Source organism: Papio anubis, chromosome 5 (assembly GCF_008728515.1).
Source record: "Papio anubis isolate 15944 chromosome 5, Panubis1.0, whole genome shotgun sequence".
Lineage (NCBI taxonomy): Eukaryota > Metazoa > Chordata > Mammalia > Primates > Cercopithecidae > Papio > Papio anubis.
Genome location: NC_044980.1, coordinates 139,771,472 through 139,797,310, shown reverse-complemented (window position 1 = coordinate 139,797,310; position 25,839 = coordinate 139,771,472). Strand labels below are relative to the sequence as shown.

Genomic DNA, 25,839 nt, shown 5'->3' with positions numbered 1-25,839 from the left:
ATACTGCAACTCAGACAGGCTTGATTGAAATTCCAACTCTGCCATGCACTAGGTGTGACCTTGAGGGAGTTACCAAAACTTCCTGAGCCTCAGTTTCCTCCCCTGTAAAATGAGGATGATAATAATGCCCTCTCCATGATTTATGTAAGAATAAAGCTGCTCTAAGTCAGGTGCTTAGCACAGTGTCTGAAATTTTCTCAGCCAATATTCTTCGTCTTTTTTTTTTTTTTTTTTTTTACTATGAAACCCTTTCGAATCAATCTTTACTACTAATAATAATATCCATTTTTAAGTTTCTTGACTGTGCTAATCACATTCAATATCCACAACTCTGAGAGATGGGTACTATTTTTATTGCCATTTAAGATGAGGAAACTGTCTCATTATGCTTAGAAACTTATCCCAAGTCAGAGCCCAATTAGAAACTCTGCCTAAGTGCAAAGTCTCTACTTTTAATGATGACTCTATAATACTTCCATCAAATAACCTGTCAACAACACTGAGAAGAGCATATGAGAGGCAATTCTCTCATGTGGCTGAGCGAATGAAGGTTTCCATCTAGGAATTCAATACGAATCTGTGGCTGATAATGAAAATGACTATTCAGTTCCCTGTGCATTTTAAAGGTCAATTCGTTTTTGAAATTTTGTGGGTTTTTTCCCACTGGATTTAATCATTCTTAAATTCATACCATCTTCCAAAATTTGATTCTACAATATTCTCTTGAATTTTAAAACCCAGTTGAATTGAAGGAGGAAGTTCATGCTGTTGAGAAGAAAACTGGCACCCCTGCTATCCAGAAGTGTTCTGTAAAGGACTCTTTTGAATATGTAAAGGAATTAGAATATCTCTTAGTATATGTATTAACATACGTATTGGCTACATATATTTGTAGAAACCAGGAGTCACTGGTTTAGCCACATCAAGTGTCCAATTAGATCTGAAACAAAAATCCCCTTGGAACAAAATAGGCCACATTTGTCAGAAACTGACTCTCCAACTCTGTGTGAGCCACCCCGCCTCATCCCCAGCCTTGTTGTTTTTTTTTTTTTCCCCTACTCTACAGTCAGCCTGACTTTGGCAAGCAGTCAAGAAGTGAACAAGAGAGATGGAAGTGCTCTGGGTATCTGACCCCTTACTGGCCACTCAACCATGCAAGCTGTGAAGCCCAGTTAAAAAAAAAAAAAAATGTTGCCTTTCTTTTCCTCTCACCCCCTAACGAACTGCCTCTTTCTCTTCCCCACCATCACAGAAGGAAAACAATCAAAAGCATTAGTATTCCTGTGAAAAGGGCCAGTCACACAGGGGATGACTGCAAGCCCTTCGTAACCACTCCAAGATGCTGCCAGGGCCTGAGAAGGAACAAACTCCAATTGCTCCAGTTCAAACTGGTCCTGGCCTGGTCAGACGGAGGAGACAGAGCAGTGATCCACAGCAGGACGTGGTACTTGCAGACTGACCATTCTCTCAGGACTCACTAGGGTCTCTTCTCTGACGAGATGATACCTGGTGTGCAAGTCTCCTTTTAGAAATGCATAGATTCTGCTATATATTTCTTTTCTTGTTGGTCTCCTAAGAACAACTGGAAGCTCTTACCTAACCTGAAGTATCTCCTTGTGTTGCTTTCAGGAATTGGGACACTCACCCAGGACACACTATGGTGCTTCAGTCAAGTGAAAGGCACTATCGAGATTGGGACCACAGAAGGTAGGAGAAATCCCCATACCCTTTTCCTTGCCTCCTTGGGAGTTTGTGCTGGTTTCAAAATTAAACACTTTCATCTTTGCTTTCACGAATCTAAGTCCCCACACACCCTAGAATTGCATTCTAAGCTAGAAATAGATTTAATAATTTCTTTCTCTCTTTCTCTCCTGTTTTTTTTTTCTGTTGATATTTATTTTGTTCCTACCAATGAGGCAGCACTGAAATGAACTTTCAGTAAAATAGGTTTGCAGAGACAGAGGCTAAACTAGGCAAGCCTTGTTTCAGGATGGTCATCAGCGCTGTAGAATTCTGAGTCCAAACACTTTAAGACTGTCAGCCATAATTCTCTCCCTTCCATTCTATGTGGAGGACCATTGGCAATACATGAAGTGCGGAGGGAGACTGAAGAATTCAAGTCTGGTCATATGACTTATGGGAACATTGAATCCCAATCTTAGCATATAATTGCCTTTCTGGTTCTCAGGAGACTTTCCTATTCCAGGGCCCTTTACCTGGGATAATGCATTAGTTTTCCTCCTCCTGAAGAACTGTTTATTTTTCTTTATTTTCTTCTTTCATAAGCCTGGGCTTGGAGACCCCCATGACTCTCCCTAAGGGTGTCTGCATTACAAAACACTGGATGACAGGCAATTGGAAGGAACTAGAATAGTACTTCTGGGTGTTTTAAATCATGGTTTAGCTCTTCTAGCAGAATGCAGTAGGGCTTGCCTGAAACAGATTTTGCTGCTTTGATGGTAGCTTTAGATTTTAGAAGTGGTATAACACAGGTGTAAAACTAGTTTTAAAGAATGATGAAGTGAACAGTTGACAGGATTGAACACTATACTCAAACTAACATGCATAAATGCATGTGAACTTCAGGTCATTCTGTAGCACTTCAATTCTGAGTAAAAAATAATTCGAGCAAAAATTAATCTGAGTAATTTGGAAAAGGTAGTTTATTTACAATCTTGCTATAATTCTTTTGTAGAGAATCTAATAGTGGGTGACCAAAAACCAAATACTCTATGTTTACAAAGTAGGAGAAAGCACACTAAAATAAATTAATAAATAAATCTATATAAAATTATATTTAAAAGAAATTGACACAATGTTTGCACATATTTATAAGGTAGAGTGTGATGTTTCGATATGTGTATATTGTGTAATGATATCAAACCAAGATGATTAGCATATCCATTACCTCATACATTTATTATTTCTTTGTGGTAAGAAGATTCTAAATCCTCTCTCTCTTTTGAGATACACCATATGATATTGTTAACCTACTCACCCTACCGTGCTAAAGAACAAAACTTATTCCTCAGATCTATTACTTTATATTTATTGACCAATCTCTTTTCATCTTCCTACCACCCCCCAGGCCTCTGGTAACCACTATTTACTATTCTCTACTTCTATGAGATCGACTTTTTTAGGTTCCTCATATGAGTGAGAAAATGTGGTATTTGTCTGTGCCTGGCTTATTTCACTTAATATAATGCCTTTCATGTTTATCTATGTTGCCACAAATGACAGAATTTTATTCTTTTTTATGGCTGAGTAATATTCCATTGCATATATATGTGTGTTTGTGTGTATTTTTCATATATATATATATATACACACACATATATATATATAAAACTGTATGTATCTATTCATCTGTTTATGGACACTTAGGTTGTGTCCATAATGTGGCTATTGCTACTAGAGCTGCAATAAACATGGGAGAGCAGATTTCTTTTCTATATACTGATTTTATTTTGTAAATATAGACCAAGTAGTGGGATTACTGGATCTAATATTATATTTGTATATAGCATCCTCTATTTTTGAGATGAATTGTCAAATAGAGCCTTACAAAAGATCCTTCTAAAGCCCCTATGAAGACAGATAGAAACTATCAATCCCATTTTATGTCACCTAAAAAAAAAGAATTTTGAGTGTCTTCTATATGACAGCACTGTGCTAGACATTAGAAATTTTTTTAAAAAGGAAAGAAAAAAAATGACCTACTCTCTAACCTCATGGATCTTAAGAAAAGGAAGTTCAAGTGAATACATTGTTTTAAATCTTGGCCATGATTCAAAATCATTTGAACTTTTTAAATAATAGAGACTCCCAGGTCTCCAAGAGCTACTAAGTTAGAGTTTCAAGGGTCAGGGTGATACAATGTGTGTTAGTTTACCCAGTTAATTCTAATGTAGTGGACTAGCATTGGGCATCACAAAGCTAAAGGACTTGTTCCAAGTAATCCATTATTCTCTCACTCTGCACTTAAATCTTAAATCTTGTCCTCGTGACTGGCTTCCCATCAATTATGAGAATTCTGAGTGTTTGCTGTAACTATAGGTCTTACCAATTGCAGACTTATTATTTGCTTAAGACAAATTATTAAGATAATACAGATACAGCATTGGCCATAGTTCTCAATACTTTGTAAGTACTTGATATTTGTAAGCTATTATTATAAATATTATTATAATTAGACCTTCATTCTAAATTAATCTTCACCAAAACCTTATGACAGGTAAGAATTTTTATTCCCACTTTACCTATGAGGATATTGAAGTCAAGCAAACAAACAAAAAATATTAAGTACATTGCCAAAGGCACTATAGCTTATAAATGGGTGATGCAGTTTTCAAACCTAGTCTTTGGGACTCCAAAGCCCCTGCTTTTTAAACATTGTTTTGAAAATAGAGACTCTGACTTAGTAGTCTGGAATGAAGGCCTGGAACGTGCATTTTACACACATGCCCTTAGATGATCATTATGAATACACGTGAACTGAAGATAGGTTGAAACGTTTACTGTGCATAATACAAAAAAAGTAGCCTGCTTGAACTGACTGTTAGTTGGGTCAGAGTCAGGATCAAAATGACAATCGATCCCTATTTTGTTTGGAAAATGCACTTTTAAATAGTGAATAAAGGGAGAAACTTTTTAAAAAGAAGAATTAGGTTAGTCACAAACACACAGCCACTGGCATGGAGGTTCCCTAGCCAACATATCTTAGATGTCATTTAACCTGCACTAACAATGCCTCAATGGAAGTTGAATATTTGTTGAGTGAATAAATAAAAGACTTTCACTTGCTACTCGTTAAAAATCAGGTTTCCTTTGGTTTAATTGGCATAATCTACCCAAGTTAATTTTCTATACAATCAAAGTCAATAAAAATTATTCAGCTTTCCCTTCCATGTTACTTATTCCTATTAATAGCTTTTTCTATTTCAGTTCTATCACTTTCTAGCTAGTTACCTTGGCAAGTTAATGTCTCCATGCTTCAGTTTTCCTCATGTGCAGAATGGGGATAATAGTATAGTTACCCATTATGGCTATAAGGGCTAGGAGGGGTGTGTGTGTGTGTGTGTGTATACGCATATACATATATGTGTATATATTATATATATGCATACATATATGTGTATAATATACATATGTGATACATATATAATATACGATATTATATATAATACATATAAAATATATATTACATATTATATATAACACACATATATATTAATATATGTAACACATATAATATATATAATAATATATGTTATATATAATATATATCAGACCATTACCAATAGGTTGTTATAAGATGTTCAATTTGCATCTTGGTGCAAGATACTTATGTACATCTTGGGTATCAAGTAGTAGACTAGAATTTTTTCACATGTCAAATTATTCTATAGGGCTTTAAATGAATTATACTATGAGTTCAACAATAAGCATTTGGTGAGTGCTTACTATATCCAGGGTACTGTCTCAGAAAGTAAGAAGGTTGTAAAGATAAATAAAATATAGTCCAAGTTCTCAAGAAATGCACCATTGAAGAGGAGACAGAGTATGGCCTGGGAGAGTAAAGCATCACATCAAATAAACACAAGGTAAAATGAGCTGCAGATAAAAGTACTTAGGCTAAAGACTACAATGCTTTGACTACCAGAGAGGTAGGAATCTCACACATTTGGTGGAGAAAAATAGACTTGTGGGAAGAAAACATTTAAGACAAACCTTAAATAATTTAAAAAACCATAACATTTATTCTTTTATTTTTCTGATTACTAAAACAATATATTCTCAGTGTAGAAAAGTTTAAATTTAACCAATAAAAATCAGAAAATAAATGTCATTCAGAAACCCACAACCCACAGATTAGCATTGTTAAAAATTTATGGTATATTTTTCTAATCTCTTGATTATGCATATATGGTCATTAATTGATTCAGTCAAGAAACAAATACTGTGTGTCAAATACTGTGCAAGGAATTGCTTAGTTTACATCAAACAATATCCATATTTTTTTTTTTACCAAAATGGAGTCATAATGGAAATACTATTTTGTAAATTGATGTTTTTACTTAAGAATGTATAGGATCATCTTTCGTATAATAAGAGGTACATATACCCTAGTTTTATTTACCTAGATTTTCAATATTTATAACATTGTTATGAACACCTAATAGTAAAATCTTTACATTTATCCAGGAAAAGCAGTGTGATATAGTGATTAAGAGCATATGTTTCACAGTTAAAAATACCTGGTTCAAATTTAGCTTCACTACTTATGGGCATGGAGTAAGTTACCTCAAACTTTTCATGATTCTATTTCCTGATATGTAAAATTGGGATAATAAGAGCTATCTTGAAGAACTCTTATGATAATATAATTAGACATATATTTTAAACAACATAGCACATAGACATGATTCAGTAATCATGATTAGCTACTGTGATTATGTCACTGGGACACATTCTCAAAAATAGCATTCCTTGGGCTTTATAGGAAGTCTTATGAGAGACAATGTGGCTTCACAATGGCTTCATTAGAGCGGAGAAGGTGCAGATGAAGAGAAAACAGGTTCCAGGCTTGTTTTGGAGGCAATAGGGTGCATTTTACGGGAGAAGTAAACTAAGGAATTAAGATAGTTTTCAGGTTTTAGCTTTGAACAACTGGGTGGTTGGTGGGCTCCAGTTACTAACACCAGGAAACCTGAAAAAGAAAGATATTTGGGGAGAAAAATCATGAGCTTTGTTTTGAACATAATTAATATGAAGTAGCTATGAGGCACAAAGTATAAACATCAAGAAGGAAGTTGTATGTATATATATGAGTCACATATATGTCTTGGAGAGACAGTCTCAGAGATGGAGATAGAACCTGGGGAGGCCTCAGCATGCAGATGGTGTTTGGAACCGTTGAACTGAATGAGATCACATAACTTATGCAGATCATGTGGACATGCAGTCAACAAACAATTTTGATGACCTAAACTTTCACTGTTATGCTGGTGGTTAGGATGCCATAAAAACATTGTTGACTTAGTTGAGTTATTGGAAGACACTTACACATTTAAAGGTTCTGATTTACCATGTGCAATGCTTGTATTTGATTTGCTTAGCAGGCGTATTTCATATAACATGATTTCATTGCATGAAATTTTACATTATTTCATCATTAGAAGTACTATATATGGAGAAATTGCCCACTCGATATCAGACAACTTCTTGAGACTTGGTGTCTGATTTTTGTACATGGGAAAAAGAATTATCTGGTGCGGTTTCTGTTTTTATTCCAGCTACAGCATATAACCATTTTCTTTCTGATACTGCAATTCTAGGGTGCTTTGTTCCTCATTCTGCAGTTCTTTGATGTCTGTCAACACAGGTCACTTCATCTTATTCATGGGAAATAATTGTGATATTTATTCTGTTTTGCTACATGGGCATAACATTTTTTTCCTTCCCTCCCTCTGAAAAGATCACTCATGTAGAGGGAAGGATGAGGCATTCTATCAATTGTGCTTTCTAATGAGAGAAAAACATCAACGTGACTGTCGATGTGAGGTGTATTTCATATACCCTAAAGTAAAAGCCAACACCTGTGACTTCCTTGCAAAGAGGAATCCTCTATAACATTTGCAATAATGTTTCATTTTGCATGGATGTTTAAGTAATTCGAGGATTATAGGAATGATTTTTCAGCTTTCTTTCAGTGATTGTGACTCTTTGCTGTCAACAGAAAAAAAAAAAAAACAACCAATTGGGTTGTCTCAAAGCAGTATAAAGACTTGTGACCTTCACCTCATTTTATAGAAAGAAGTCCGTGATTGACAAATAACCTTTCTTAGATGTTTAGATGTTTAGTTACAATAATTGTAACTTCACCCCACAGATCTTAGCCTAAATGATAGAAAACGGAGTCTTACTTGCCTTGCTCTCCTGAATACAGGGTGAAGGGCTGGCACTGAGAAGAATTCCCATTTCAGGAAGAAGGAATCCTGTCTTTTTAGACAGAAGCTTTCTAAATCAGCAACTCAAGGGGATTTTTAATTAGGCACCAATTTGAAATCAGATAATCCCTCACTTTAAACTTGGTTCAGCTACTCAGTTAGTGATCTTAGACAGGATACTAAATGATTTTCCAACATTATTGTGCATATGAATACCCTGAGAAGGATGTTAAAATGCATATTACTAGATTCTGCCTCTAGAGATTCTGATTCACTAGGTCTGGGACAGAGTCAAAGAACCTGCATATTTCACAAGCATCCCAAATAATTATTTTTATTTATTTTTATTTATTTATTTTTGTTTTGTTTTTTTGAGATGGAGCCTTGCTCTGTCGCCTAGGCTGGAATGCAGTGGCGTGATCTCAGCTCACTGCAACCTCCACCTCCCGGGTTCAAGTAGTTCTCCTGCCTCAGCCTCCTGAGTAGCTGGGATTACAGGCACCCGCCACTACGCCCAGCTGTTTTTTGTATTTTTAGCAGAGACGGGGTTTCACCATATTGACCCAGCTGCTCTCGAACTCCTGACCCGTGATCCACCTTCCTCAGCCTCTCAAAGTGCTAGGATTACAGGCAGGAGCCACTGCACCCGGCCCATCCCAAACAATTCTAATAGTTTGATCCAAGAGGCACTTTGAGAAATTCTGTTCTTTCTTTCCTTACATCAGAGGGCTATTCTAAGAGCAGAGAAGACAGAAAATCTGCAGGTGTTTTGAGTGCATTTAAAGGAAACAAGAATGCCAATAAATGTGAGATACTGTGCAGCCAAGTTCTGCCTCGGGCACTGAAGGGAGTGAAAAACCTTTCCTCTGTGTGTGAAAAAGAAGTGGAGATCTTTTCTCTGCACCCAGTAGGCTACAAGGGAATTTCCTATGCAACTTCACTTTGCATGGCGCTCCAATCTGCCAGAAGAAAAATTGGACTGATTATGAACAAGTTGTGCAAGATGAAAGCATTTTTTCTCAGCTGTGATGCAGAATGTTTTGATGTGAGAAGGCTTGCTGTACTCTGCAGGTGGGCTGGTGAGAAGTGAACGCTGGAGGAAGGGAAGCAGGTTCTTTGCATAACACTGAAGGCAAACATCCTGTTCTCTTTGTAAGCATTAGGTAATTAAATATTTCCTAGCCAAGAAAGAGAAAAAAACTGTGACTATTTATTTCTCCTCTTCCCTAATGCCAATCACTTGAAATGTGTTTAATTAACAAATATTTATGGAGCACCTAATATGTGCTAGGCACTGGGCTGGACGATGAGGTCAGTCATGGACAAAACACTGTTGCTCCCCTCCATTAAGCACTGTACACTTTCCTGAGGGCATCACCACATGGTTTTTAATGACAATCCAATGTGATTGTGGAGAGTACTAGAAAAAGAGTAAGTCACCCAACCCACACTGGGAACAGAGCAGGGAAGGCTTGCTAGAGTAAGATTGGCTAGACTGGAAGCCAATCTGAGACCTAAAGTAGAAACAGGAATTCGCTAGGACTTCTGGGTACATAGACCCACATTTTATTCATGGTTCAATTATTCTCTTGTGCTATTTGCTCAGGTTCCCTGGGTGATCGCCAACTTGGGAGGATGAAAGGATATGTTAATAAGATCTTTGAAAGTGCTGCACAATACCTGGCCAGGGTAAAGTAATGATAATGATAATTCTGTTTAATCAGGCTTCATGAGATCAGACTCCTTAATAATTGCTTTCAACATGTTATCTCATTCCACCTTTGCTGCAACACTAAGATATGAGGCAGGTGCCAGCTTGAGCCCATTTTACGGTGGAGGAAATTGAGACTCAGAAAGTTTAACAACATATCCATTTGCACACCAGTCTGACCTCAGAGTTGGTATTCTCAACTACTGTGATAGAGCACTCCTGGCAAGTAACCTGACACCAAGCAGGGGCTTAATAAATATTTATTGAATGAATATAGCCTTCAGTAACTAATAAATGTCAACCAACCAAAAAACATCAATATTACTGTTAATACAACAATAATGGATATTTTTAAAGAATAAAATAGCTCATTCAAAACAATCCATTATAGATACACAGAACTTTTCTAACTTTAACATATATAGATCATATATATCCTATAACCCATAGGAGATAACTAGAATCGGTCTTATAATCCCACATTGCAGACAAAAAGATAGTACAGATATTATAGATAGTAGACCTAATTTTCTTCATAAATATGAGGAGGTGAAGGCAGCTAGAAATAAGTCTTAAATTGCCCAAGGTCTTATGGAGTCCAGAAGGCAAATTTTTGAATCCTACACCAGCAATTTTTTTACTGCTCATCTTCTGCTAGACGCACTGACTGTAAGTTTAAGATACGGTTGACTGTCTTGAAAATGCAGGGCACAGGACATCAAGGCAACTCAAGGGAAATCCATCATGCTTTCAAGATGCTTTCACTTGCAACAGAAAACTGCTATCAAAATATCTGGAACAGTAAAAGAATGACCTCTTCTGCAAATATCTACTGAGCACCTACTATGTGCTTGGCATTCTAGGCACTGGAGATTCAATAGTGGAGGGGCTAAATAATAGATGTAATAAACAAATGGAATATAAAATATGAGGCTATAAATGCAAGAAAATAAACCAACAGGGGGTGCAGGGAATATGGTGTTCTCTTTTAAATATGATGGTCAAGACTTCATGCAAAAGATAACATTTGAGCAACAATTTGAAGAAGGCAAAAAAAAAAAAAAAAAAGTCATGTGAATATCTGGGGAGTAGAGTTCCAGATAGAGGGAATAGCTAGTACAAATGCCCTGAGGCAAGAGCTCATCGGGTATGTTTAAGGAATGGACTTGTGGCCAGTGTATCTGAAGTTGAGTAGGCAAAGGAAGAAGTTGTGAAAGATGGAGACAGATGATGGCAGACAGATGCAAGACGGGGACCTTATAACCCATTAAAAATAGTTGGACTCCTGCCTGAATGAAATAGAGAGCCACTGGTTGAAAAACGCTCTTTCTAGCAGCAGCTCGATTAAGGGACCACTGTCAGAAGCAGGAATCGGTTGAAAGGTTATTGCAATAATCCAGCGTTTCACATAAGTCACAAGGCGGGGAGCCCCCGAGCTGATGAATTCCCTAGGTGAAGCTCAGCATAAAGGACTCGGATCCTCTCCATGCCTTGCTGTCTTTGGAATGTCAGCTTTGTCCCAAGACAACTGCTGCATGCAATTCTGGGCGTCACACTCAGATAAACCAACAACATCAAGTGAAAGGACATTCTGATTTTTTTTTTAAATAAAGAAACCTTTTCCCCCCAATATCCCTAGAAAATTTCTTTTGATGTCCCCTTTGCCACAGTCTAAGTCAGATGCCCACTTCTGGTTTTTGTTGTTGTTGTTGTTGTTTTTTCTTTTGAGACAGTGTCTCGCTCTGTCACCAGGCTGGAGTGCACTGGCGCGATCTCGGCTCACTGCAATCTCCACCTCCCAGCAGATGCCCACTTCTAAGCCATCCATTGGCAAGGAGAATGGGATTAGCCTAACTAGCTTTATACAAACAGGCTTGCATCTGAGTTTGGAATGGGATCATCATCCCTGAGTGGAGGATGCCACAACAGAATCTAGGCTTTGCAGCAAGGAATGAGGATGCGATTCAAGGTAGTCCAACAAGAGTATCAGCTACAGGAAAAAGAGACAGATAAGGCTTAACCAGTTCTATTGCTACCGCTGTGCAAAGGGTGGTGAGTTATTGGCTTGTTCTTGGTTAAACATTTGGCTCAGGCAAATCCAGACACCAAGCTTCTCTAGACTGACTTGTCTTGAAGCTGGGGCCTGAGGTGTGTGAGAAGAGCACTTGCCTTTTTGTAAATGTTGCTCATTAAGCAGGCTCAGCATCATCCTATTTACTGCCTATGTTGTTAGTTAATGGAATTTAAAAGCCAAGAATAAATAATTAAGCACATGGACATTGTGGGTGGTTCCTGTTTATTTGCTCAAGGTTTCAGTAAGCATTATGCCTTTTTCTTAGTATATTTATTTTTAGTCTATCATATAGAGCTTTAAAAAAGAGAGTATAACTAACTTTATACCAATTTGGTTGGAGTTAAGAATGTTGAATTTTATTCATCCATTTATTCAGTAAATATATATTGGGCAGTAGGTATTGGAAACACAGCAGCCCTCGAAATAGCCACAGTCTGTGGTATTAATGGAGCTCACATTCTAGTGCAGAGGTGGACACTGGAAAATGCAAGCTTACAAAGACACAAGATATTTTCCAATGATGACATATGCTATAAAGAATATAAAATGGGCCTGGTGCGGTGGCTCACACCTGTAATCCCAGCACTTTGGGAGGCCAAGGCAGGCAGATCATGAGGTCAGGAGTTCAAGACCAGCCTGACCAACATGGTGAAACCCCGTCTCTACTAAAAATACAAAAATTAGTTGGGTGTGGTGGCAGGCGCCTGTAATCCCAGCTACTCAGGAGTTTGAGGCAGGAGAATCGTTTGAATCCTGTAGGTGGAGGTTGCAGTGAGCCAAGATCATGCCACTGCACTACAGCCTGGGTGACAGAGCAAGACTCTGTCTCATGTGGGAGTGGCTAAATGAGGGAATGGGGAATGCTACATTATTAGAGGGCTTTTCTGTGAAGGGTTTTCTGAAGAGGTGACGTTTAAGCTAAGACCCAAATAATGAGTAGAAACCATGTTCAAAAAACCCATGGGAACAGTGTTTAGACACAGGAAACAACAAGCGCAAAGACCCTGGACAGAAGCAATCCAGGCATGGCCAGAAGGAAGGCCAGGATGCCTGGATTGGTCAGTAGGGGAAGAGTCTATGTTGAAGTCGTGGAGGGAAGCAGAGGCAAGTTCAGGTGTGTAAAGCCATGGTAAATAATTGTGTTTTATTCTGGGTACAATGGGAAGCTTTCAGGATTCTAAGCACGGAAGTACTCTGATGTTGTAGGACCTAAATCCTAGGGCATTTCACCTCAATGGAGAATTTTCAGTAACATAATCTTCCTTTTAGTTGTATTGTGAAAATTCAACCTCACCTCTAAACTCAACTATTTTCGTTTGTTTTGTTTTTGCTTCCAACGTAGAGGTCTTCATACCTTCCCTCTCGTAGTAAAATCCTGTCTGTGGTCTGAAGCTCACTGTGCTATCTTTGCCCAGGATCACCACTGGAATTTGTAAATGTTACAGTTTTGTTCAGTGCCTAAAAGCAATTTTCAAGGCATTGTTAAGATCACTTAAATTTGGCAGCCTTGAGACCTGACCATGTCCTTTCAGCTTACAGTTTAGGGAACATAAGATCTGTTGTTTTTTCATTTTAGTTTTTACTGTGGATGATATTTCCATAATTTTATTAGCTGTTTCTTAAGGGCCATTATTATCTATTGTTTCATGAGTGATTTTTCTGATTACGATTTAAAGCAACCTTTCCCAAAATTATGGCACAGTCATTTGTCCATGTGCACGTCTCACTCTACACCATTAATCAAATATACCAGGTAATTTTATGTTGGCAGGTCTATACCAATGATATTCAAGCACTAATGATTTCCAAATATTGGTAATAAGTCCCTATTTTCCAAGGAAAACTGATGGCAATTTTTTACAGCTTACCATTCACACATGCTTCAGAATTTATGTGCCTCTTCTTTTTTCAGTCAATGATTCATGTAAAGCACAGCTTCTCATCAGACATACCTGAGAGAGAATATTTTTCTAAAAAGTATTTTACAGCATGCTGAAGATGTCTTTTAAAAAGATTGCTATTTAATAGCAGTTTAAACCAAATTCATGAAACTAAAACAGAAAAAAATAAATAACAAACTTTATTTTAAAAACAACTCTGATATTACTGTTTAAAAACTTGCATTTTTTTCACATAAAGTAATACTCTTTGCGTTTCTAACAGAAACTTGAGAGCATTGGACAGACTTTACCATAGTTAAGAGAATGAACTATGCACAGATGGCCTGGGTTTGAATCCCAATGAAACGACTTTCTGTGTCATCTTGAATAGATTGCATAACTTTATTTTGATTTAAACTCACTTTACTCCTCTGTAAAATGGGAAAATAGTAGTTTCTCCTTCATAGGCTTGTCATGAGGATGAAATAAAATAATCTAAACAAAGCACAGCACTTGACACAGAGTGAATGCTAGGTAAATGTTAGCTGTGATGCTAATGAAAACACAGATAACAAGAAAATAAAAATGACTCGTCATTCTACCACCCAGATCATTATTTTTTTAATGTTTAATATTTGCTAAGTTTAGTAAACGCTCGCTAAATGAACTTAAAATGGCCATCAGATCCATGTGTTTACTGAAAAGATTATTTACACCTGGGTCCACACAAAGATTACACTTCATCTTTGGGAAGAGCAATAAACACCTGTAGAGGGTTCTACGAGCAAGTGGAAGGAAATTACAGACAGCAAGTTGTCTCCACATTATCAACAAACATGAACAATTAATTACCACTTCTTACACCTAATCCAAGTATTATTTACCCACATGATGTTAATGAGCAAATAGGAAACTGTGCGATTAAACACTTAGATTCATAGCATGTTGGAATTTGAAGGAATTTCCTTTGAAGGAAACTGGGAGATCTTTTCTGGAAGATCTGCCCACTTATAGATGGAGAAGGTGGAGTACAGAAAGTAAAACAGACACAATGAAGTTATGAGTTTCCTCTTCCACATTACCACTTAATGTTTCCACCACTCAGATTCCCCTGTGGCATTATGGGATAAGAGTCTCTTTGATATCCCTTCCGGTAGAAAGACAAAATATTATTCAGCCTGGAAAAAGAAAGCAAGCCTGTCATTTGTGACAACACAGATGAATCTAGAGGACATTATGTTAAGTGAAATAAGCCAGGCACAGAAAGGCAAATGCCAGATGATCTCACATCTGTGGAATCTAAAAAAGTCAAGCTCATAGATCAGAGAGCAGAGTGGTAATTACTAGGGGTTGGGGTAAGAGGAGGTTGGGGATACAAAGGATACAAAATTTCAGGTAGACAGGAGGAATAAATTCAAGAGATATACTGTACAACTTGGTAACTGTAGTCAATAAGAAAGTATTGTATACTTGAAAATTGCTGAGTAGATTTTTAGTGTTCTCAGAAGTAAATAATAAGTATGGGAGGTAATGCATATGTTAATTAACTTAGCCATTCTAAAATGTATACATATGTTTAAACACCATGTTGTACACTATAAATTTAGACAACTTTTGTCAATTAAAAATTAAAACCTCCTGACCACCAAGCAGATGTTAGCATTTTCTACCTCTATTGTATCAGCCAGATGTTTTCTTTAACCTAGGTGGTGATCAAATGCACAAATATGAAAGGAGGAAAAACAGTAGCCCTCCAAGGGCGTTGGTGTGGTCTTTTGGCCAACACCCAGGCTAATCACATCAGCAGAGTGGTTCAGGCTGTGTATTTGGCTGTTGATGAACCCTGGCTTCCCTGGCCTTCTTTAAAGCCTTCCTCAGAAACTGCTGACATTTCCCAGTTTCTCATGGGCAAGGGAGGCTTGATGATACCAAAAAAAAAAAAAAAAAAAGAATCATGATTAGAAATGGCTTTCTAGTAGTCTAAGAAAGGCATTAAGACAGGAGCCATGTCTATCTTATTTGTCTATTACAGTGCCTGGCACTTATTGAAAACTCGATAAACTTAACATTGAAGAAAAATGATAGTCAGCACTGAGCACATCTAACATGCCAGGTGCTAGGCTCTTGGTGTGTCAAGCACTTTTTAAGGTCTCATGTCTTAGCAGAGGCTGCATGACACCATAGTGAAGAACACAGGCTCCAAAAAGGCTCACCCAGGTTTGCATTCCAACAAATCTGCTGTATGAGTATGGTATTTAATGTATCTGTGCCTCAGTTTCTTCATCTATGACATGGGGATAATAATTGAAGCTACATCCAGGGCTCTTGTGAGGATTAAATTAGCTAATACATGTAAAGTATTTACAATGCAGCATGGAATACAGTCAGCATTCAATAAATGCTTGCTCTGTCATTATTAGTGTTAGCACTAACTTACTCACTCCATAGGCCCTGTAAAGGAGATATCCCAATACCTAGATTTTGGCAGAGGAAACTGAGATTTGAAGAGCTTAAATGATTGAATGGTTCCTCCAAAACTATCTTTAGTCACCAGAAAACCTATGATTTAAACCTAGAAGGTAAACATTCAAGGGAATCAATAATATTCTATGTGGTGGGTAAGAGAGCAGGCTTAACCACCTGACTCTGGAGTCAGTCTGTCGGGTTTGATTCCAGTCCAAATCAGGACCCTGTTATTACCAGGTGTGGGTCCTGGAACAGGTTATTCTGAGCCTTGGAGTCCTGAGAATAATACATCCTATCTCACAGGGGTATAACAAGATTTAAAGGAGATAATGCTTGTTGGCATTGAGCTCATGGACCCACACTCACCAGGCGCCCCATAAACTCTTTCATTTTTGTCAATAGTAGCAATGGCTGTAGTTAACTCCAGTTGCTGCCTCCAAAAGCCCTCCCAAACACCCAAGAATCGTTCTTGGCTCTGCCTTCCTAACTTCCTTGAACACCCATACTCATGCACTCTATCACTAAGTCATATGCCATTTTCCCTCTTTTCTCTAAATAGGTCAGTATCTCCAATCCCTCGACCTTGCTCCAACCCCATTGCCACTATGTTACTTTGGACACAATCTTCTCTTCTCTGGATATTGGAGCAGCCTCTTTGGGTTACTCCCACTATCCTTATTGTCTTGACTACCTCCAGTCTGTTCTTCACACTGTATCCAGAGTAGTATCTCCAGTGTGTACATATGTCACTTGCCTCCCAAAAAGCTTCATTAGGTTTCATTGCTCTTGGGATATCCCCAGCCTCACTCACCATTCTCCTCATGTACTCTCTGTTCCATGTGTCCTCTAATGCCATATCCCCTCCTCCAGCACTACACACATACTATCCCCTTTGCCAGAAATATTTTCACACTCTCTTTTTCTGGCAACCCCGGTTCATCATTCAAATCTCAGTTTTGGTTTCATTTTCCCCAAGTAAGCCTTTCTTAACCCTGAACTCTGAGCTTGGTGGCCCTCGTAGAAGGTGCTGAATGTTCTCCATCATACACTTGCCAAATGCATTATCATTTTCTTGCTCCTTGTATGTTTTCTCTATTAGTCCATACTCTGCATGAAGACAAGTCTGCTACAGCTACTTCCTGATATACAACTACAAGTTGTGTAAGCATTCCTAGTGCCCAGCACCATGCCTGGCATACACTAATGTTTAACAAATACATATTGAATAAATGCATGATTAAATAAATGAAAGAATACTAGCTTTCCAATCAGCAAGAAATACCAAGAAGACAGGAGGCTCCAAGAAAATTCATTCTCGTGCCCAAAGTGACATTTCTTACTGCTAAGTTCAACTCCTTGTCACTGCACTTGGTTTATGGAATGCCTTCTAGTTTAAATGATTTATCCTTAAATAGAGCTGCCATTTTTCAATGTGCCGGTATCAGTGGATGCCTAAAGAGATAGGTAAGACCAAATGGTAACAACCTTATATGGTTACGTTTTCAAAACACATTTACATATACTAGATTGTTTTGATTTATATACCAGACCTGTGGGAGAATGAGGTGAGGAAACTAAGGTATGAAGAATTACGCACAGATCTTGGTTCACCTTTCTTCTAATCAAAATATTATTTACCCTCATTATGCTGCCTAATGTGCAATTAATGTGTCCATTATCACAGCCCAGGTCTCTGAGGCCGTATTGCTGTAAAGCAGTGATTCTCAATCTAGGGTGTGGGAGGGTAATTTTGCACCCCCGGGGATGTTCACTGATGTCAGGAAGCATTTTGGATTGTCCTGACTGGGGGATGGGAGGTGTGCTACTGGCATCTATTGGGCAGAGCACAGTGACACTACTAAACATCCTAAAACAGCCCCATCTCCCCCACATAACCATACAACAATTACCTTATCCAAAATATCAATAGTGCTTAGGTTGAGAAACCCTGCCATAAAGCAAAGCTCATAGACTGAAACAGCAAAGGAAAAGGTAATTGTGTAAATCTCTCCAGAGGTAATCAAGATGTAGAGGAACTGGTGAGTACATACCCTGTTTAAAGGCATGAAGTTTGAATTAGAAAATATAATACTCTGCAGGCCAAACAGAACTCTCGTGCAAGCTGCTGTGAGCCGTGTCACACTCCCAGGGGAAGGTCCTCCCTGAATGAGCAGATCTGGTCCCTTACTGTAAGAACAACAGGTACAGCATTTTCTCCTTTGCTACCTCCTGAAAGATTTACTATTATGGCCTCTCAGAATCAAGAGGAAAGCTGGGTTAAAAGTGTTTTCTTGAAAAGACATTAAACCCAATTACTCAAATGCCTACTCTGTATCTCTAAGGGGTAGCCTACGGGTCAGAAAACTAAGATCTTGCCACCTGGAGTCGTGTCCTGGGTTCCTTTCAAATCCTCTAAAGTTCTCATCTGTCCAAAAAGAAATACGCTGCCTAATCCTGGGGAAGGCTCTAAGGTCAAAATAGATATCAGAGTCACAGTTATCCTTTTAAAATATTGTTTCATATCAGAATATTGGTTCCTTTTCATAATATTCATGATTTAATTAAAATGCAGAGATGTCTGGGAAGGAAGCAGATAGGACAATTTTTTTTTTTCTTCTGCAGAACAGGAAGCATATTCGGGATTTGCTTTGGAATGCTTTCTTTTTATGAAGGCTGTGAAGCATTATGTAGACTGAATAATTGGAACATTTTTTATCCCGCTTGGACAAGAAATGTTAAAGCCCACTATTTCCAAACGAGAGCTAATAAGTGCATAGCCCAAACACAGCAGCTGAAATCTGCTTTATATATTTAAAATATGTTTTTATAATTCTATTAATTTGTAGTAAATAGGAGAAAGAGTGAATTTGAGCTGTTTTAATAAAACTGATACTGTTACCTCTTACCAGAAGACTCTTCCCACTTATATCTTCATATGTGCAAATTCTTCTTCTCCTTCATAGCCTATCTTAGATGCCACTACCTCCAGGAAGTCTTCTTGGATTCTGTCCCAATGTTCCATTTAGGTGCGAGAGTTTTCTACTATGCACTTTATCTGTTACTCTCTTTTGGCCCTTCTGTAATATTCATATATTTATTACTAAATTTTATATTTCTTTCCTATCTCCCTTCCCTTCCCTTCCTTCCTTCTCTCCTTCCTCTCTTCCCCCTTCTCTTCTTCCCCACTTTCTCCCTCCCTCCCTCCCTTTTACATCATATGCCTATACATGCATTTAATCTCACAGTCCTTGGCACCATGTCCTAGGAATAGCAAACTTTCAACACATGTTGGATCCCTGGAGGCATTGATAGGTACATGTGCGGATTTGGCTAGATTTCTTCTACATGATTATGGTAGTCATTAGCGAACCCTTTCTTTCAAATAGGTCAGAAGTAAATTTGCCCAACCCTAATGAAATACCCACAAGTTCCAAATAAGTAGATACAAAATCTTGGTCTCAGTCTTGGTGCCATGTCCTATACGAGACTGTAGGGGAGATAATGTTCAGATCAGGCAACTCAGAGAACACAGTGGCATGGGACAGCCTGAGGGGAGGGGTGAGCGGAAAGCCTTTACTGGAATCTTACCTCCTCCACTTGTTTGCAGTTGACTTTATTTAATGTCCCTGTGTAAACTTCCTCATCTATAAACAGATAAATTAATGATACCTACTTTATTATAGGTTTTTCAGGAGGATTCCATGATATTCTAGGTATAGCACTTAGCAGAGTAACTGGAACCTAGTCACTCAGATGAATGAAGAACTCAGATGAATATAGATTTGGGTTTGCTCTTATTACTACTACCATCACACATCACTTGATGATGGGGAAACATTGTGAGAAGAGCATCATTAGGCAATTTTTGTCATTGTGCAAACATCCTAGAGTGCACTTACACAAACCTAGATGGTACAGCCTATTGCTCCTAGGTTACAACCCCGTACAGTCCTGAATGTCACGGTCCTGAATACTGTGGGCAGTTGTAATGCAATGGATAAGCATTTGTGTATCCAAACATATTGAAATATATAAAAGGTCCAGGAAAAATACAGTATTATAATCTTATGGGGACACCTTCATATTTGCAGTCCACAGTTGACCGAAATGTCATTAAGCACATGACTGCATTATCATCATCTGTTAAAATCAAATCATGTTTCCATGGCTCAGAAACAAAACAAATAGACAAACAAAACCCTGTTGCCTACCTGCTCTGACTTCCTTTTATAAATTAGGAGATGTTATTTGTCTACTCTTTCTAGGTACTATGAGAGTTACTATAGAAAATTTGGTGGAAAACGTAATTGGCTTTATTGTGCTTTTCCTTCTTTCGTTCTTTTTAATGAGAGCCAAAATCTTCTGTTGTGAGGCACTGGGCTTTATTTCTCCCCCTGCTGCCTGGTAGCAGCTGCTCTAAATGGAGCCGACCCCCATCTTCAAAGTCCTCTTCAGTCTTATCTGTAGCTGCCCACCTCTCTCTTGCTTTAGTCACATGCCAAGAGAGCTGGCTGAATCCTCAGTGCAGACTGCCAATCAGAAATATGAATCAACTCACTCTTGACTGCTCTGCAAGGTCTAGGGGATGCAACGAGTGAGAAAGACAACACACTACGTGTTCCCCTAGAGCTTATATTAAAGCAGTGAAACAAATGTTAAATAAACTATTTAAAAAATATGTAGGTAGTTAGTTAAATTAGAAGAGGAAATCTCTGTGAGGATAAATTGCAGGCTATAGTGGGGTAAATGAGAGGGCCAAACCCATTCCTTGGCCATTAATTTGTCTTTCAGCCTCAGCTCAAATGTCACCTCCTCCAAGAAGCCTTCCCTGACCATCAAGCAAAGCAGTCACTCTCTAATCCGTGATCCACTTTATTTCCTTCATTCTACTTTTCACCACCTAAAATAACCTTGTTGATGTAATGTTTGTTTATTGCCTACCTCTTTCTTTGAGAATATAAGCTCAAAGAGCTAAACCTCAATATGTTATTTACTGCTGTATCCCCAACACCTAGAAGAGTGCCTGGCATTTAATAGCTGCTAAAAAGATTATATTGTATGAATGAATGGATAAATGAATTAACCACAAAGAGGATCCTCTTTCTTTCAGGCCAGAATCTAACAAGTTGTGAATTTCACACACTGGCTAGTGGGTGTAGGAAGTGTGATGGAAATTGTCAGAATTTTCTTTCTTCAGTTCAACTCAATTCAGCTCAGTTCAATCCAGCATGTACTTATCAAACTCCTGTTATGCTTCAGGCAGCAAACTTTGATCTCAGAATTCAGTAGAAAAAAAATCAAATTTTTACCCTCTTGTAACTTAGAGTCTGGCCAGGGTGTCAGATACTAAACAGCAATTATTAAAGAATTCTAAGCACTTTACTGGATTACCTCATTTAATCCTCACAGCAGCTCATGAGTTGTATATGTTGGGAATGGTTATTATACCCAAAGAAGAGGAGTAGTTTTTTTTTTTTTCTTTTTCTTTTCTTTTTTTTTTTTTTTTTGAGAGAGAGTCTCACTCACTTTGTCACCAAGGCTGGAGTGCTGTGGTGTGAACATGGCTCATAGCAGCCTCAAACTCTCAGGCTCAAGTGATCCTCCTGCTTCAGCCCCCCAAGTGGCAGGGACTATAGGTGGGTACCACCACACCCAGATAATTTTCTGTATATTTTTTAGAGATGAGTGTTCACCCTGTTGTCCAGGCTGCTCCCAAACTCCTGAGTTCAAGTGATCCAGCCACCTCGGCCTCCCAGAATGCTGGGATTAGAGGGGTGAGCCACCACACCTGGCTGAGAGTAGGTGTTTTATCGTCATGTTTACTATGGATTCCTTAGTACTATGCGCAGTGCCTGGCCTAAGCAGGTGCTCAGTAAATATGCTCAATAAGGAACGAGTATTTTAAAAGAGGAACATGGTGTGTGCGAGTCTGTAAGAGGGGGATTTGATCCAGTCTGAGGCATCAAGAAACCTCTCCTTGGAGATGTAGCACTTCATTTAAGATTTGAAGAAGGAGTAGGAATTTGCTTTGCTTTGACTTAAGAGTAAAAACCTGGGCAGACTCATCCTGATTAATATTAAATAAGCTAATTTTTTTTCCTGGGATTTAGTTTCCTTCATAGCAAAATGTAAAACTGTAATGATGAACCTTCCCCCAAAGGAGGTTATAAAAACATACAAAGAGAATTATCAGGGTAACTTTTCTGTAAAACTTGGGCTTCAATGAGGTAGGCAACAAGACTGGAACCAGTGAGAACAGGCAGTTAGGAGACTCCAAGTCCATTGGCCCCAAGGCAGGGGCTCCAGCTGGACTTGGCGGGCAGAAATGATTGTTTCTGCTCTCCCAGGAGGTCAGTCTAAAGAAAAGCTTAGAGCAGCCTAGTCCAGAGCACAACATTCAAGAAACTCCCAATTAATTGCTTGTTTGCCACTGTCAGAACCTGACATGCAGAAATCATCGGGAGAAATTTCTTGTCTCTGGACTCTGCTCTGCCACACTCAAGGGGCCTTCTCACATGGCACCTAAATGGGTCACCTTTATCTTTCCTTCCTCTGAGGCTCCTGGTTTCCCTTTCAGAGACCTCTTTCTGCTCTTCGGCTCTCCCTCCAGAAACCTCTGCCATTGCTTTAGATCCTCCCTTCTCCTTATAATGACACCATTCCTCTCCTCTCCTGGTGACCCTGCTCTTATCTGTGACGACATTAGATGTATCAGAGACTAATGCCACTTACAGAGTTAATGACTGCTAACTCTTCATTTGCTATGCCTCCCAGTAAGATAATTGCCTTTTAACAGGAGGTGTTTTTTGTTTATTTTTTTTATAAATAATGCCTAATGCAAAAACATGGATCTCTAACATTGACCTTTTGGGGCTTTATAATCCCAAAGAATCTTTTCATATCCTTTTCCTGCTGTCATAGCCCATATGTGGCTGTATTAAAACAGTTCATTCATCTGTTTTTTCTGGAATATGCACTTCTTTAGAGCAGCAGTGGTATCTCATATCCTATGTCCCCATCACTCAGCCTGACACATCATCAGGGTGGCAACAAATTGTTGGATACGTGATTTAGGACAAAGGTATTTGGAAAACTTTCCGTTACCCAAACTTGTCAAGCCAGAGTGTGAAATTAAACATCTTACTCCAGAGGTTCTCAAACTTTCAAGGAAGAATCACTTCTTATCCCCAGGGAATCTGGATCCACTGGCTTGAGGACTGTGAAATCTGCATTCTTCACTAGCTCATCAGGTGATTCCAGTGCGGAAATAGGGGATCTCTTGTGGATTAATTATTATATCCCCTCAGCCTGTTTTCTCTTCTGTAAAATGGGATTGTTGAGAGAATCAAATAGACAAGAAGCACACTGAAGCAGTTCAAATGGTGCAGTGCAAACTACCTGCAGCAGATTCACCTGTCCAAAGAAATTTCAAATTTGTTTTTTCTGCCTCTTGCCCATTCTGCATATGAGTAGATAGGTGCCTAGGCCTTACACTAGATCAATCATTTCAGATTTGAATTGAAAACATATTTTCAGTTGAGGTCAAGAGGTATTGGATGGTTTGGAGAGGCCTATTTGGGACTTGAGGTCTAGTCTCATTTCTTTTTTTTTTGCTTCTAATGGAGAAGACAGTATTTTGTCTGTTCTGTTTTGTTTTTATTGAGTTCTTTGTGGATAGCTATGGCTATAATCCTCAGTGAGTCTTTTTTTCACTCAGGAAGTAATTACTGAGTGCCTACTATTGACTTAGAAAGTATTCACTAAGTGCCTACCATTTATTTAAGACTGAAATACACAATTAAAGTTGAAGCATGTCTATCTAAAAATTCCATAATGCCTTTGTTTGAATGATCTATTCCAGTTTTATGATAGGCTCAAATCCACTTCATTTGTGCTGTAAAGGACCTTCACACACACATAAAAAGTACAAAATATCTTCCAGAAGCTTTATCCATATATATTGATTTATCCATTCATCCATTCACTTACTCACCTAATATTTACTATCTACTTTGTGCAGGCACTGGGTGAGGCAGAAGGAATATAAAGATGAATTAGACATTGATCTTCCCCTCAAGAGTTTGAACTTTCATTATTTAGATAAGATAGGTAAGTAAATAAAGTAATATGCCGTAATTAAGGGCTGGTACTACTGTTATAGACAATAGTAATTAAACTTAGGAAGCACTTACAATGTACTAGACGCTGAGCTAAGCCGTTTATATGAACTATCCTATTGTGTCCTCAACAATATCATTTAAGATTCTATTATTATCCTTGTTAGGCCTGTAATGAGGCTAACATATGTTAAGTAAGTTGCCCAAGATCACACAGTAAGTCAATGTCTAAGGCAGGATTAAACCCTGGCTGTCTAACTGCAGCATCACTCCTCTTAAGCACATCCCCTCTTCCACTACTCTTAGGTTGGTGCATGGCACAGAAGCTCAGAGAAGGCTAATAGCAGCAACACTGGTAGCTTATCACGTGCCTGCAATGTGCCAGATCTCTATGCTTATTGTCTCACTTCTTTCAAGAATACATGAGGAAAACCTTGCTATTGTTCCCATTTTATAGATGGAGAAACTGAGGTTTGCAGTGTTAAAGTTTGTTCATTTCTACCTGGCCACCAAGTGAATGCACTGGAATGTAAACTGTCAGGGTCAAATTGAACCCAAAGCCCACACTCCTTCCACTCTCACCCTGCGGGCCAGAGGTTAGATATGAAGTATCTCTTCGGAAGACACTCCTGCATATACTCTTGTGTTGCGAGTTTGAAATTACTCACGCAAACAAACCAGACCACTTAGGCATTGTTTAAACAGCACCTTACTTAGGATGGCCCTACCTTGCCAAGTCCTGGGTCTAAGGAGGTTATATGATTATTGCAGAACTAAATGGCCCGACTCTGCCAGCAGTTTGTCAGCATGTCATAACAGTCCAAGAGCCAGAGAAGTGGCATACTGGTGGGGGAATGGATTGACATGACCATGGGCTGTTCTGGCACTCTAATGACTTTGTTTTTTCCCTCCTGGGGAGACCAGCACATTTCTCCAATGCTGAGTTAAATATTTTTGTAAGGAAGAGAGCCCATAAAGGCTTAAATATTTTTCCATCAGATTTTCAAGGAACACTTTTATTTTATTTTTAAAAATCTTACTCAGGAAAATGTTGGTTTTCTTTTATGGACATTTAAATCATTTCCTTGTGCCTCTGAATGCAGCATGAAGGACATTTGTCTCTTCCTCTTCATTATATACAATAGTGTCTTTGACAGATTTTATAAACCCCAAACTGAAGCCCTGTGCTTTCTTGCCTTCCAGTGATAGGGTTTCCAAAGTCATTATTATTTCATGGGCCAAAACCAAACCAATTCCCCATCCCAAATTACTTATACCTTGTGGTTGGTCATGTCCTTAAATAATATCAGTCTGTCTGTCTCTGTCTGTCTCTGTGTCTCTCTCTCTCTCTCATTTGAAATCTCAGAGTTTTGGTAAAGCTGTGTAATCCTTGGATCAACTTAGTTTTTCTATGTTTTTTAATGCCATCAGGGTACATGGATTGATGAAGGGTCAGTTCCTTTGGGTTTAGTCTCTATTCCTGTGTTGTGGCTTTCTATTTGGAGAGTGAATAACTCAGAACTAAGTTATTGCTTCGCTGTTAAGGCTGGCAGGGGAAGAAAGAGACAGCAGTGGAGCACAGAATCTGTCTGTGTTAGCCCTCTGTCACCGACTACTCAACCCAGCTTTGGGCTTCACC

The 25,839-nt window shown here is 38.5% G+C and overlaps 1 protein-coding gene across 4 annotated transcripts in view; it reads left to right on the top strand.

Annotated features, from left to right (window-relative positions):
- Positions 1-1,235: 1,235 nt before the first annotated feature.
- PPP2R2B (protein phosphatase 2 regulatory subunit Bbeta) overlaps positions 1,236-25,839 on the top strand; it is a 472,301-nt gene continuing 447,697 nt past the window's right edge. The window contains exons 1-2 of one of the 4 annotated variants that reach the window (XM_017960021.2): positions 1,236-1,509; positions 1,630-1,707. In XM_017960021.2, the coding sequence (XP_017815510.1) occupies positions 1,500-1,509; positions 1,630-1,707 (88 nt within the window). In that variant the 5' untranslated portion in view covers positions 1,236-1,499. The remainder of the gene's footprint in view (positions 1,510-1,629; positions 1,708-25,839) is intronic. The other 3 variants (XM_017960018.2, XM_017960019.3, XM_017960026.3) reach the window with 3 other exon arrangements.